This window comes from Pyrgilauda ruficollis, unplaced genomic scaffold (genome assembly GCF_017590135.1).
Source record: "Pyrgilauda ruficollis isolate IOZ18807 unplaced genomic scaffold, ASM1759013v1 scaffold2, whole genome shotgun sequence".
Taxonomy (NCBI): domain Eukaryota; kingdom Metazoa; phylum Chordata; class Aves; order Passeriformes; family Passeridae; genus Pyrgilauda; species Pyrgilauda ruficollis.
In genome coordinates, this window is record NW_024519206.1 from 21,498,788 (window position 1) to 21,510,967 (window position 12,180).

The 12,180-nt window shown below is 40.2% G+C and overlaps 1 protein-coding gene across 3 annotated transcripts in view; it reads left to right on the forward strand.

The window, feature by feature from the left end:
- The first annotated feature begins 11,012 nt into the window (after nucleotides 1-11,012).
- The window catches only part of ATP2C1 (ATPase secretory pathway Ca2+ transporting 1), a 63,598-nt gene continuing 62,430 nt past the window's right edge, over nucleotides 11,013-12,180 (forward strand). The window contains exon 1 of one of the 3 annotated variants that reach the window (XM_041466179.1): nucleotides 11,013-11,267. In XM_041466179.1, the coding sequence (XP_041322113.1) occupies nucleotides 11,163-11,267 (105 nt within the window). In that variant the 5' untranslated portion in view covers nucleotides 11,013-11,162. The remainder of the gene's footprint in view (nucleotides 11,268-12,180) is intronic. The other 2 variants (XM_041466180.1, XM_041466181.1) reach the window with 2 other exon arrangements.

Sequence of the window (12,180 nt, forward strand, 5' to 3'; positions counted from 1 at the left end):
GGGTTTCCAGCACTTCAAAAGGCCATACAACCAATATAATAGCAGTATAATAGCAGAGCATCCTCATCCCATTGCACACTTCCATTGCAGAGACATGGGGAAAAGTCCCTGTGTTTGACAGCATCAGAGGATGAGAGCATTCTGCTGATGTCTTGATCTGTCCCAGCTCTGCAGTGTTATTTTTCAAATTTCCCCATACTCCATAGAATTAGTGAGCATTTCCCAGTTATATGCTGCACTGAATATCCCAAATACAGTCACTGTAAGATAATTTTCTTTGCTGACTGACAAATTGTGTACTGTTGCTCTATCATGGAACCTTGACTGAGCCTGGAAACAGCATTTGAGCGTATTTGGTGTGTTGTATCGATCAAACTGGGGAGAAAGCCAAAGAAGGCGTTCTCCATAGAAACACAAGGTTACAGTGGGAACACTGAGTCTTCTCTTGGTGATAAATGGCACTGACACTGTGATTGCTCTGCTCTTGTAGTCTCTGGAGGTGTCTCTATGCAATAATTTTTTTACTAACATGCCCCTTACTTTCGTTTTTTAATCTGCTCAACATTTTTGCTGTCAGATTTCACATAAGTGAAACACACTGTATCATTTTTTTCCCAAGAGTAGCTTTCCTAATATCTCTAAGCCCAAAATTTTATATTTGCATGTAAGCACAGTAGTATCAAATCATTCAAAGCAATTGATACTTCTAGATCAAGGTCTGTTCTCAGTTACCGGTAAGAATTCAGCAGTGATTTAGCTACACAAATTTATAGTTTCTGCTTTTTAGAGTGATTCATAAAGGAATTCAGCAGCCAGAGGAATGATAAGGAGGGGAGCTCATTGCTACAGAATGCTGTGGGCAGTTTATATGAGCTCTTAGAGGAATTAGAAAAATTAATGCACGAAAAATTAATCTGGGCTGCCACACCTAAAGACACCCCTTCCGATGCAGAAGTCTGTGACCTGGAGATTGCTGGAAGCTGATGAAGGTAGCTGGGGGAAGCAATGCCGTGTGCCTGCTCTGCTCTCAAGTCAGTTGTGTGTGCATCTGCTAAAAGCCCTTGCAGGCAGCAGCCCTCAGGGGACACACCTCTGAGCGGGTACTGCTGCTCTTGTGAACTGCTGCTGGCAAAGGTGAGACCTGCAAAGAGAGCCCCCAGAGCTGTAACCTGTGGTACAAGAACACAGCAGGAACACAGCAGTACTCCTTCTGTCTGGCAGAAATGGATGAGGAGAGTCTCTACGTCATGTCAATGTCAGGGCGCTGCGGACACCCTCTGCCCCTCCTGGGGGTTTGACTGCCAGGGCTCAGGGCCAGTCTGTGACACAGCTGCTGGTTTTAGGGAGAAAGTTGGTAGGACTCAGTGAGGTCTTTCTTCACCTGCCATTCACACAGGATCTGGTTTTAAGCTCAGGCTCAGGTCCTTGGCTTCCAACCAGTCTGCATTGCAGACTGCCCATGCTTGCTGCGGACCCTTCTGCTGGACCGCCCCTGAGCCATGAATTGGCTTCCCAGCCTGATCCCAGGACTTGCTGTGCCTGGCTGCCCCCTTCCAGCCTGTCCTGCTCCCTCTGTGAGGGCAGTGGGATGAGCCCTGGCTGGTGGGGCATCCCCTGTGGCTCACAGCTACCTACCTCTTGGGAACCTTGGGAACTCCCTCCCTTGCTGTGTCACACCAGTAGCCCACTCTGGAGTGCCATAACCAAGTTGTTGACCCAGTCTGTGATCCCTTGTAGGTGATGAAAGGTTGGTGTTTTCCTCACCTCTGGTTTTTATGCACCTTTAGCTGTGGGGTACAGGCACACTCTCCAGCTTGCCTTCTGTCAAGTGAATCTAGCACATTTGGTCCCACACACTGAGAGAAAAAGTAACAGGTCTGACAGCAATATGCTTGATCATGCAGCACCATGATCTTATAATTTAATTACATCTTTACAGAGATTCTCTTACAAGAATTTATAAGGTTGAAGATTACCATGCTAAACACAAAGGTTAAGGGTATTTATGGACATGGCTGCTCAATGAATTTCAGTAATAATTGTAAAGTGACATGTTTTGCCTGGAGTTTCTAGAAATTTGTCAGGGGGTCCTTTTGACTTCAAACAGACAAAGATAATAAAATGGCCTGGGCGGCTGAAATGTGGCTTGTGGCTCATTTGTAGTCATAAGCTAGGATAATGAAGATCACTCCAGCTACCAACAGGTTGTGTAGCAACATAGGCAGTGTTCAGAGTGAGAGAAGATAATAACACAGCAAACTCTGCAACTGGAATCTGTTAATCTAATTTGCCTCATGAGACAGAAAATAGGTTGCAGGTTTTCTCTTCCTGCCTTTCTTCCTTGAGAATTCATTGGCAGAGGAAGCCAGTGTCAAACAGCCCTGAAAAATTATCATTTCTCTGCACAAAACACATAATTGAGGTTTCATCACCCTTTCCTGTCAACAAGTTTCAGTCTGTTGGGGAATGATCATTTCTATGTTACATTCTTCCTCTGCTACAACTGAACCAAGTTCAAGCTCAGGATGATAAATACATATAGCAAATCATTTAGACAAATTGCCTCCCTGGTAAACAATCAACTTATATTAACAAAACTTTTAAACATTTAGTATTGCATCTTCTCTGTGATTTTTGTTTTAATAAAAAAATCCATTTATTCATCTCTTCAATATGTCACATTTCTGTTTCACCCTCTCTATATATGTAATGCTCTTTTACTCAAGCATTTGGAACACTTTTCCTGTTTTTTCATAACTCCACCTCATTGGGCCTAACCTCAGAACCTTGAGTTTCTCTCAGGCTGATTAAGTGATGTTTAATCTCTTTCCTTTTTCTAAGAAGTAAGTTGAGGATTTTCTTTCTAAGTAACTACATGTTGATTCATTTGTCTGTTTACTAATTTTGTTTCTATTTCTTTTTCGCATCTGTATCCTCCCCTTGTGTTTTAGGTCAAAGGCATTATAAATTAATTCACAATCCTTTCCTTGCCTGCCAGAATAACTGCTTATAAAAGTCTGGTTTCTAATTCCTTAGAGTTGATGAGGGACCTTTGCCCTGAAGCATACAGTTTGATATCCCAGTCTGCACCCTTTCTAATGAATGTTCCCATTATATACTTACTTGTTCAATCTTCCTTTGAATCTGAGTAACATTTGACCCCTGAGATGACATGCAGAAAAAAAAAAATTCCACATTTTAATCACTTCCTATTTTATTCAAAAGAAAATCTATTTAAAAAACCAGACTTCCTTCCTGTGTTTCAGATGTGCTGTACCTAGTTCTTCCACAGTCTTTCATTTCCCTCTGTGTCTGTCTCCTTCCGGCTCTAAACAGTTTGCATCTTTTCAGTCCTTCATCTTATAAAAGCTTTTGTAGGCCTATTCATGACCACTGTCTGTCTCATGTCTTTCCATTCCTGCAGCTGGTTTTTGTGAGATGATGATACATCTGGCTATGGGTGCTCTCAGTCAGACACATCCTTGATTTGTAAAACAGAAAATAATACAGCCCTCTATTATTCTCTAGGCACACTTTTCTGATCATCTGTGCATAATGGGAGCAATAACTTCTTCTTGATGTCTTTAAAGTGACTGTATATCATCTGCACTAAAGATCCAGGCTATCCAAAACTGACAGATAATTCAATCCTAAAATAATTTTTTGGAGTGTGTACAAGGCTGAAAGAAGAGATTGACATGTAGCTACTAGGAAGAGTGTCCTTTGATATATAAACAGATAAAGTCTAAACCAGACATAATTTTTCAGAATCCATTTTCTGAATGTCTTTTTTACTTTCAAATACCATTCTTCAAGTCAGATGTTTGCCCATTTACAACATGAAATTCAGAGCCTGTTGGGCAAGCTTTTATTCTAAACTATCATGCTGGTTCTTCCTTTTAGCTGCATGTAGGTTTCCAACACATTCTTCTTTTAGTCTGATCAATAGATAAATGAATTGCCCTTAGAGATAGATATTTCAAAATGGAATCTTTTATACAATAGGGTATGGGGTTTTTTTCAGTAGATGCTAAGCAGCTGAATTAGTAATTGCACCTGGAGATTCAGGTGCTCAGCAATTGGTCCTTACTCTCCACCAGCTTTCAAATGACATATATGCTTTCAATTAGATCCTTTACTTCCTGCCAGTGGCAGGATTCGCATTCTCCACTGTAGGATAAGGCACACTTCATGCACTCACACTATCTCCTCTCCTTGCTTGCTTAACTCACCTGCCTCAAATCTGAGATCTTCACAGAGACAAGAGGAAAATAATATCTAATTACTGACTTAAATCATATACTAGGCTAGATGTTTTTAAGTGAGAGGAAGGGAACCTAAGGCGAGCTCTTATAAAGCCAATATTGCAATCCTTTTCCTTTTCTCCTCTGTGGTATGCAGTATTTATGTAAGAGAAATCTTCCTAGGGGAACGTTTGGAAGGGCCTTGGAAAAGAATTGCAGACCATGAGAAGATGGGAAAAAAGGTTAGTTCTTTTTATTTCTCAGTTGTTGAATTATCTTGAGAATGGCAGGCACATTCAAAAAGAAAAAAAGATTTTACATAGGTATAAAGTCACAAGAAAATACAGCAGAAGAAATTGTGCAAGAAGTTTGAGGAGTAAAGTTAAATTGCTAGAAGGGGCTACTTTCACTTGAGTGAAGAGACTCCTTAATTTCAAGGAGAAAGTTGCATGCCAAATCTGGCAGAATGCATGTTGAATTTCCATGTTATCTTTCCCTAGTCTGATGAGGGGAATATTTTGAAAAGCTAATGTTTAAAAGTGAATTGATGGAATCAGGCTTAATTTGAGAAAGACTTTCCTATTTTCCTACAGTCTCTTATGGGGCTCTTAGCACATACAAGTCTTGTATCCCTAAGTACACTTGCAGATCTAGTCCTTGCTGTCCAGCATGCAATTTCTGTAGAGCTTTTACTTGAATAGGACAGGGTTTTCTCAGCAATCTGACCTTATGTGTCTCTGATTATGCTTTAAATAAGTGCTCTTGTTTAGGACCTGTTCTGTAAGTGTTCTCCACCTTAAGCAAACCTCCAGGGGAAGTGCATTGACTTAGAGCTCTTCTGAGTAATATATGGAAACTGTTCAGATACTGAACTCTTAGAAGCTGGAAGAGTTGAAAAAAGGAAAACTAAGGAATAAAGGAAAATTAGTTGGTTAGACAGATGAGACTGTGGTGATGTAATGAGTTAAACCTTGGGTGAAAGAGTAGAGGTGAGAAAAAGCTCAGCTGGCTGCCAGGTTCAGAAGCAGTGAACTTCCACCTGGCCTTTCTAGCCCCACTGCTCTGTGAAGCACCCTAAAACTAATCCACAGTCCATCAATGTAGCGAAGAAGGGGTTCTCATGCTCCTTTGAGACATGAGTGAATAATTAGTTGAACTTTTTTGTTCAGACTAAGTTAATAAGCTGCAGTATATTATGTGTTTAATAGACAAGTGAAAACACAGTGGATTTCTGTTATCTAACTCTACCATGGCTTCTTGTTGCTATGTGTGGGAAGCTCCTTCAGGAAGAATTTGGAAGGAAAAAGCCCTTCTTGGCTTCATAAACCTGTAATGTGAATACAGAATTGCCTGGCTACAATGTCAGGATAATTAACAATGAAACACCAGTGGTGAGGGAGCTATCAAATGGGATATCTCTGAATCAGTATCAGGTCTGGTATTAATTAATGAAAGCACTAATTAAGGTTTCTATTAAACAATCTGGAAGGCAAAATGAAGCACGCATTGATCAAATTTGTAGAGGCTAGGCTGAAACTACAGAATGATTGATCAAGAGATTTTAGAGCAAGAGGCAAATTTTAAATAGGGTGTGATTTTAATTTAGATAAATTTAAACAATGCACTAGAGGGTGACACTTTATAAAATGGAAGGCTGCTGATTAGAGCTCATTAACGCAAAGAACTAGGAGAGTGGGTAACAAATGGTGCCCAAATCCTAATACCATGGAGCTTTAAAAAGACAAATAGCTTTCCTGGCTGTGCAGAGAGTAAAAGGTAGGTCATTTGTAGGACAGTGGCTACAAGAATATCTATTCTGTGTTTCTAGTGTGGCAATATGAGTATAAAACTTCAGCCTATTATCCATGGGAAATTAACTCTTTGATTGTGACCTCAAGGTTGGCTATTAAAGGAATTAAGTTTCTGAAGGCAGTGCTGGGCTGACAGATCTGTGTACATGGCCTCTGAGAGGCATGTGAGTGCAGTGTGTTCCACTGACAGCCACCTCTCAGCCATGTGACACCTGATCACACACCCTGCTTATGATCCATTGACTTCTGATGCGTTCCTTTACTTGTCACAATGCAAAGGGAGGAAACTGCTTGGGTCAAGGAAAACGCAGCAGGACATAAGCGTGGAAGTCTCAGCCTCTGTCTACCATCTTATCAACCTGTTCCTGCAAAACTGAATATTTGACATTATCTTCTGACTGGGCAGGGTAAATCGAGTGAACATAAAGAGCATATCCAAGGAAAGAAGTTTTGAGAAATGGGTGCTGGGTTTTGAGCTTTTTTTTTTACAGCTGGGGTCTCTCTTAGAGTGACATCATCTAGAGTGAAGCTCTGGTACAGCAGAATTACCACTGCAACCAGTTGCTCCTCATGACTTTGTATTCTTTGGAAATAAGCAAGAAAAGGAGGAAGCAAACTGCTTCATGCATGCCTGGGAGAGGTAGAAAAAAGTCTGAAAATACTTCAACATCTAGGAGGAATTAGAGACCAGTTATCTGGTCCTACAGTTTCAAGTAAGCTGTTGGCAACCAGACTTGTAGTATATGTAGTTATTTGATGCCTGTGTGAATGACTCTATACAAGAGTGCTGTATTATGCTTGAGAAGCATTCTGGAAACTCAGGCAAACTTTCTTGCAATAAAATGAAATATGATTTTTGGCACTGCACCAGCAGTGAATCTATATATTTGGGAATCAGTTTGCTAGTGACATTTCTATAACTGCATCTTCTTTCTTTAAAAAGCACTTACTTTTACGCAGAATTAATTATGCCATTTGCATATCCTTAGGATTTTTTTTTTTAATAGTAATAGCTTATAATTGCACAGAATCATAGAACAGCTGAGGTTGGAAGGGATTCCTTGGAGATGGTGTAGTACAATACCACACTCAAAGCAAAGTCAGAAAGAGCAGACTACTCAGAACTGATTGCAAGGCTTTGAACTTGTCCAAAGTTGAAGACTCCCACAACCTTTCTAGCAGCAGGTTTCAATGCTTCATCATGGTAAGAGTGGTTTAATAAACAAATAACTATATTTAGATAGAACTTACTACATTTCAGTTTCTGCCCATTTCCTCCAGTCCTTTCACAGGGCACTGCTGAGAAGTCAAGCTCCTCCTCCTTCACTTCAGCCTCTCAGGTATTTATGCATATTAAGAAGATCCCCCTGAGCCTGCCCTTCTCCAGACTAAACAGTCACAGCTCTCTGTTTCTCCTCCCATAATAGATATTCCAGTCCCTTAATTATCTTCATGGCTCTTTTCTGGACATGCTCCAGTATAATCATGTCTTTTTTGGACTCAGGAGACTGTTACTGGACATGGAACTAAAATTGAAGCATTAAAATCCTAGAAAATCTAAATTAGTGATGCATATCAAAGATAGAGTTTGCATCATTCCAAATAAAAAAAAAAAAAGGAACTGGATCAAGTTTTAACTAGAATTGAACTAATAAATCCTGCTCAAAAATACAGCAAATCAGATTAATTGAAAGTGTTGGACTAACAGCTCTGCTGGAGTTACTGTTATTTATCAAAGCAATGAGGTGGGGGGAGATGGGGGAAGAAGCAAATTCTTATTCTGACAGCACACAAAGCCAAAATGCAATACTTCCTTTATACATATAGGATATGCTTCAAGGACCCAAATGCTATGGCTTCCTTGGGAAAGAGGAACTTTGCAATGAAAGGCTTTAGAATGCAAAGGGGTCTTGCTGAGATATCAAGACAGTTAAAGACAATTAAACAGCTCACAATGAGCAAGAATTACCTGCTGCTGCCTGTCCTGCTGCCAGCACATGCACTGAGTAGTAGGACAAAGTCTGTTTGTTCACCAGCTCCTTAAATGTGTTTTCAGGGTGGGGGCATTGTGTATATAAGTAGTACCTACCTCTATATAATCATACACATACACCTGTGCAGATGCATACATATCTCTGTTTTGGTGCGGGTTTTATTCACTCAGCGAAAAGAGAACTATTTGCTACTATTACACAAAATCTGGATGCTGTTTGTGGATTTTGGCTGCTAGTGATATATTTTATTACTGTCATTAGAGAAGCTTATAATACAGGGCAGGGGTTGTCTAAGTGCTGTGTGGGAGATGCTCATTTGACCTTGACTGATACCACAAGAATTAGTTGAACAAGTAGGTTAGTGCTATTCTTGTTGATACTGGATAGTTGCCAGGCCAGAGCTGACAAGTTTAGTCTCTGTTGTTTGCTGTTTTCTGAGCACATAATAGATCATTATTTCAGTATAAATCCAATTCATTCCTAGGCAGAGTCAAAACGTTTAAATTTCTACCATTTTCTTTTAAACATATCATGGCATGAGAAGTGAGGGGATTTCTGTAGTAAAAATACAGGGTACAAAAAGAAACTGTTCTTTCAGGTGTCAGAACACGTTTGGAAATTTTGTCACATTATTTTACACCAGAGAAAGGAGACTTTTTCACTACAACCCTTAAACTAAAACATTCTGACAGCTGATACTGTTTGTTGAAGCCTGTCTTTGCTTTTCTTGGCTTGTTACTGCTTTTCTTAAACAGGGTGGAGGGCAGAAGAACATTTGTGATATGTACCCACTGACTTACTCTTGACAGTGCAAATATTTCCTGGTTAAGAAACCTTTCTCTCTGTTTCAATAAAGACTTTAGGTGCTAATCAAGGAAATGCAGAATTCTGATATTTGCCAAGTATGGTTCAACCAGGCAATGTTGTCTTACACTTCTGAGGCTCCATCCATCTGGATTATTGCAGATGTCTCCCTTTGTGCTACCTAAGCGCCCACCTGCAGCACAGAAGGGGTAAGTGTACAAGTGCCTGCTGAAAGACTGTTGTCAGGCCAGTCTGAAACAAGCCTATGGCACTCCATTCCTCTGAAAGAACTTGGTCATGCCCTTCAGAACTTTGCAAAGAAGCAAATTCAGCCTGGTATGATTTTGCAGGGAATAGCATAAACATAACACTGTGATTTTAGGTAAAAGTCTGAGGTTATACGAAACAAATATGTCGTAGTATATGTCATTTTAAAGGAACCACTACTGCAAAGTGGAGCTCAGTGTTTTCCCCTACTTGACTCTTTTATGCCTGTGGCTTGTGTTTTTGCTTTTACTATTCTTGTCCTTCTGCTTGTGGGGATCCTGTCTTTGCAGAGCAATTAAAATTCCCATGCTACGATGTGTCACCGATCTTCTTAACATCCTCCTGGCTTCACAGTAACGAGTGCACTTGGCAATTTACAGTGCTGACAACTCCAGTTTTCTTCCTCTGCTGTTCAGGTGGTCAGAGTCACACAAGTGCCAACAAATTTTATAAAGCACAGGAACAGTGATTCTGACTCAGCAGGGCTTTGTACCAAAGTGAGGGCAGGAGAGGTATTGTGCTGAGAGCCCAAAATTGGCTGGCATCTCTGGATAGGAAGTGAAACAGGAAGATCACCTTGTAAGCAGGCTTGGTGCCATCCAAACAGATGGACTGAAGTATCAGCAGCCAAACAGTCATTTAGGAACACAAAAAGGATTTGTTGAAGGCACATTTCCAAGCATGAAATGTCAGAATGTTTGCCTGTGTCAAGCATCAAACCTGAAGGGAGGGATATGTGCAAGTAGTGTGGGATGAGTTAACACTGAAAACAAACATGTAAATCTGTCTTGGATTCTTTCCTGAATCAATGGAAAGCTTTTTTGTAGCTGTGAGACCTGAAAAGGAGGAGTGGGAGAAGAGTCCTGCAAAGCAGTATTATTTCCCTACCATATGGATTACTTTCCACAAACTGTGCTGACAAGGTAAAGAAATTATTTCTTTTGCCTCCCACGAATGTTGATGTGCAGGAGGCACATAACATTCTCTGGCTGGTTGGTCTTTAGCAGCTGTATTTAATAGCTTCAGGATAAATTCTGTAGCACTATCCAAGATCTAAATAATAGAATCATAGAATGGCCTGGGTGGGGACTGACCTTAAAATGATTTATTATGCATGGAGACATACCTTAGGAAAGACTTAAAAAACTTGGAGTTGTAGTGAGGACTGGATTGCTTTACTGTAATAAGAACCCAGCTCTGTGACTTCTCTGCATAAAAGGTCAACAACAGAGAGAGGGAAACATCCACCCTAACTTCCCTAACTCTCAAATTCAAGAATTTAGGATGATAATTGATGGAAATGTGCTTTGCTGCTTTTCCATCCACTACAAAAGCCAGACAAATACTTGTCTGCTGATCAAAAGTGCAAAGTAGAGAAGGGGTCATAAAGACAAATGTAATGACTTGAAAGGAAATGAGTTTGCAGGTAAGATTCAAGGCAAAGCCCCTGGTTGCAAGCTAAGCTTTATCTGAGCTTGCACTGTTATGCTCTGTAACTGGTGCCTTGCAGTTCCCGTTTAGAAAGCAGGGAATGAACGAAAGCATTAATCTGACTGAAATCCACATAACAGGATTGTGTGTGAAACAAAAGTGAAACCAGACAGTGCAGTCGGTGAAATACAGCTTGAGGAGGAGGGGTGAATGTGCTGGAAACAGCAGTTTTCTAACCTCTTTACTGCAGCTGAACAAGCTTTAAGAGGCATCAGGCATTAGGGGGACTAGGAAAAATCAGGAGCTGGTTACTGTTACTTGATTTTTGCAGCAGAATGTTCTTACCAGAAGTAGAGCTACTTGAGCAGGCTGCCAGGGAAATGATTTGCATTTGGTAGAACTGCCCCTCAGTTCTTGCAGCTCACACTGCCCTTGTGGCACTTTAACACTAGTCATTTGTTGGAGGCTCTGCATTTGATGTTTTGGTTTTCACCAGTTGCTCTGCAAAAAAGGATTGTGCAACAGTCGAGGACTACGAGTCTTTGGGAAGAGGAGGAAAACATGCATTCAGAACTCCAAACTGGGAAGCAGTAAGAGAAATTGCCTAAATTATGGATAATCTGCTGCATAAGTCTGTCTTCTGTTTTATAAAGCTTCCTATCCATGCAATTTGGAAACTTCTATCGACAGTGAAAGCCAAGAGGATTCAAGAAAAGGTAAAAGCAAATTTTAAAAAAGAACTACTTCAGTTGTAACCCTGGGGGTGATCTAGCCATATCTTAAAGGGGAGGATCACAAGTTTAGCTGCACTGCTTTCTAAATGTCAGTATCTGTGAGTAATGGTTCTATTTAGGATTTTATGAGAGCACTGTGAATTTGAAAAAATTTTACTCTGAGAACAAATAATTTTTGATTCTGAGGAAATTACTGGGGACTTAAAGCATTGAGACCATGAAGCTTTAAGTAGTCATTACCTGCCTCTTGAAGATCACAGAAGCCCATCTTTCACTGCTGTCATGAGCTGTTTTCAGTGTAATTGCAATTCATCTTGAACCACTCATCTCCATACTAGCTGTGTAAAAAAATTGTTAAACTTCCTTATATTCAACACAGTCTTGAATCTGCTTGTTATGATAAGTGGGATATATTTGACAAAATTAATTTCTAAATAGGTATATAAAATAAAAAAAAAAAAAACAAAACAGACTTTCCCTCTTTTAACTCTTCTCTTAGCCATAAGCTTTATGCTGTGCTGTTCTCTGTTCTGTAAAGGCTTTATCTTTTCTAAGAGATTTCTGTTCTTCTAAGATCAGGTGTAGGCACTGGTCAGTATTTGGGCCCTTTGTCATGTAAATCTGTGTTAAATAAAAGGTTGCAGGCTTGGCAGTAGGGCTTGTAACCTGAATTCTTAAATGTTTTGGTAGATCATGATTTCTTGACTTAAATGCAACATGAATATCCTTAGGAGAACTGAATTGTAATCTGAAGCTGTTGCTGTTTCACAAGGAAATGGAAGCTGTTTTGCATGGGCGGGAGGAGAAGGGGTGAGTCTGGAATGAGGCCGTCTCTGATGAGTTACTGTTCCTTTTCACCCAGTATGTGCTGGATATTAAGCTGTTTGATGAGCAT